Source organism: Phragmites australis, chromosome 5 (genome assembly GCF_958298935.1).
Source record: "Phragmites australis chromosome 5, lpPhrAust1.1, whole genome shotgun sequence".
In the NCBI taxonomy this organism is placed as follows: Eukaryota; Viridiplantae; Streptophyta; class Magnoliopsida; order Poales; family Poaceae; genus Phragmites; species Phragmites australis.
This window is the reverse complement of record NC_084925.1, coordinates 22,614,276-22,617,048: the sequence shown is the minus strand read 5'-3', so window position 1 is coordinate 22,617,048 and position 2,773 is coordinate 22,614,276. Positions and strand designations below refer to the sequence as shown.

The window sequence follows — 2,773 nt, the reverse complement described above, 5'->3', positions numbered from 1 at the left end:
TCTCAAGAGAATAATTGTAAAAGGAGACACAAACGTAGAGAAAAAAGCTGGCTATTCTTTATTCATCTGTGTTTACAATGAGGGGTGTTGTCCTGTATATATAGTGCCAAAAATCCCTAAGAGATAGAATCTAATCTTTCAAGAGATCGAGACGGACCCACATTCAGTTGTGAAACTCCAGGTTTCCTAACACTCCCCATTGGGTACTTCTCGCGAAATGCATATGTCTCATCAAAACTCTCCAAAAACCTATTGGGAGTGCTAGGAAATCTGGAGTTTCACAACTAAATGTGAGCCCATCTCGATCTCTTAAAAGATTCGATTCTATCTCTTAGGGGTTTTTGGCACTATATATACAGGGCAGCACCCCTCATTGTAAACACAGATGAATAAAGAATAGCCAGCTTTTCCCTACGCTTGTGTCTCCTTTTGCAATTATTCTCTTGAGAGATCACTGGACTACACCCAATAGCAGCGGTTTCTCAACAGTTTCATCAAACCAAAGGTTGTGTACGATTTTAAAGACTAGAAATTAATTAATGAATTGCCTGGATACTTCGGTGCTACTTAAGCACTGGTCTGTACTCTGGGCGCACACACAAACTAGGCCAAGCCACTCCAGTTTTACCTAGTCGCAGAAGCACGCGCTTGCAACTTGCAAGAACTGCATCCATCAATCTGACCCCCGGCCATGTCGACGCGAGCTGCCGGCGGCGAAAAGCCAGCCGCGCACGCGGTGTTCTTCCCGTTGCCGGCGCAGGGCCACGTCGCGGCCGCGCTGCACCTGGCCAAGCTCCTCCATGTCCGGGGCGGCGTCCGTGTCACCTTCGTCCACTCCGACCGCAACCGCCGCCGACTCGTCCGCTCGCGGGGCCCAGACGCCCTCGCCGGTACCCCTAGCTTCCGCTTTGCCGCCGTCCCCGATGGCCTGCCGCTGCCGCCTTCTGACGAGGATGACGACGACCACTCTCCACATCATTTTGTTGCCCTGTTATCCTCCATCAAGGCCTCCGTTCCGCACCTCAAGAATCTCCTCGACGATACTGCCACCGCCGGTGCACCGGCGACTTGTGTCGTCTCCGACATCGAGTGTGTCCTTCTTGCTGCCAGGGAGGTGGGCCTCCCGGCCGTGGCCTTCTGGACGACGAGCGCCTGTGGGCTCATGGCGTCCTTGCAGTGCCAGCAACTCATCGACAAAGGCTTAGTTCCACTCAAAAGCAAGTGTTCCTTTTGAAGAAGAATATTTAGCAGTAGGGGAGAAAGAAAACTGCCATTCATTCGCTTGCTTATGTTATTCAGATGCAGAGCAGCTGAGCAATGGCTACCTCGAGGGCACGGTCGTCGACTCGGTGCCCGGGATGCCGGCGGACATGCGACTTCGTGACTTCGTAAGCTTCATCCGCACGACTGACCCCGACGACGCCATGCTCGGCACCGTCCTTCGACATATGCAGTGCCTCCGGATCGTCCCGTCAGCCATCATCCTCAACACGTTAGACGAGTTGGAGGGTGAGGTCGTCGCCGCCCTGTTGGCCATCCTTCCGCCCATCTACACCGTCGGGCTGCTCCCGCTGCTCGCGGAACGCGTCGTCGCCGGCAGCCCGCTCGACACGCTGCGCGCCAACCTCGCCAGGGAGGACGACAGCTGTCTGGAGTGGCTCGTAAGCAAGCGGCCTCGCTCTGTGGTGTACGTCAACTTTGGCAGCATAGCCGTCTTGACGAGCCAGCAGCTGGTGGAGTTCGCGTGGGGGTTGGCCAACAGTGGCTACGAGTTCTTGATGGTGATCAGAGATGTCCAAGCCAAGGGTGCCGGCGGCCCGACCGCCATGTTACCGCTGGAGCTCGTCGAGGAGACGAAGGAGCGGGGCTACATCACAAGCTGGTGCCCCCAGAGGGAAGTGCTCCGGCATGAGGCGGTGGGTGCGTTCCTGACACATTGTGGATGGAACTCGATGCTCGAGAGCATCACTTCCGGAGTACCCATGTTGTGTTGGCCCTTCGGCGCTGAACAGCCAACGAACTGCCGGTTCGCCTGCACGGAGTGGCGCGTTGGAGTGGAGATCGGCGGCGACGTCAAGAGAGGGGAGGTGGAGATGCTTGTGAGGGAGATAATGGGAGGGGAGAAAGGGAAAGAAATGAGGCAGCGAGCTGCCGAATGGAAGGAGAGGGCCGCAGCTGCGGCTTCACTGCCAGGTGGGTCCTCTTGGGTCACCCTAGAGAGGTTGGTCAGAGAGGTCTTCCAGGCTCATCATAAAGATGACCTCGATTAAGTAAGTTTCCATGTGACCCACGTGTACGTGTTTGTTGTCCTAGTTAAGCTGTCTTGTGATCTGCAATGCGTACTGTATTCCTATCAAATGACGACGTGTAACTATGCTACTTCATTAGGTAGTGGTTTGTTGTCGACTTCCTACGTGGGCCCCTAAATTAAATAACCTCCCACTGCTGTGGTTGTTGAACTACATAATGATACTGTATAGACGGATGGAAACGTTTTTTTATAGACGTTTAGTGCATTCGCCTGCAATCAAAGGTTTGATTTTCACAGGCGCAAAAGTGATCATCTGAAAAACTATTTTTATAGGCGGTTTATTAAGCTAACCATCTCTGAAAAACTATTTTCACAGGCGGTTTATTAAGCCAACCGTCTGTGGAAATCTATTTTCACAGGCGGTTGACATTAGGAACCGCCTGTGAAAATCTATTTTCACAGGCGGTTGACATTAGGAACCGCCTGTGGAAATCGTTTTTCACAGACGATTCTTTACGTGGA

General features: G+C 53.2%; 1 protein-coding gene across 1 annotated transcript; it reads left to right on the top strand.

Moving 5' to 3' along the window:
* The first annotated feature begins 573 nt into the window (after nucleotides 1–573).
* Nucleotides 574–2,499, top strand: LOC133918937 (7-deoxyloganetin glucosyltransferase-like). Its single transcript, XM_062363076.1, has 2 exons — nucleotides 574–1,217; nucleotides 1,300–2,499. The coding sequence occupies exons 1-2, from the start codon at nucleotides 692–694 to the stop codon at nucleotides 2,268–2,270; spliced, it is 1,497 nt and encodes a 498-aa protein (XP_062219060.1). The 5' UTR covers nucleotides 574–691; the 3' UTR covers nucleotides 2,271–2,499.
* Nucleotides 2,500–2,773: the final 274 nt, after the last annotated feature.

Bases quoted from the DNA above. Each gene is read 5' to 3' on its own strand.
- LOC133918937 (XM_062363076.1), top strand. From the start codon at position 692: ATGTCGACGCGAGCTGCCGGCGGCGAAAAGCCAGCCGCGCACGCGGTG. The intron at 1,218-1,299 runs GCAAGTGTTCCT...TATGTTATTCAG, and splicing joins AGGCTTAGTTCCACTCAAAA to ATGCAGAGCAGCTGAGCAAT.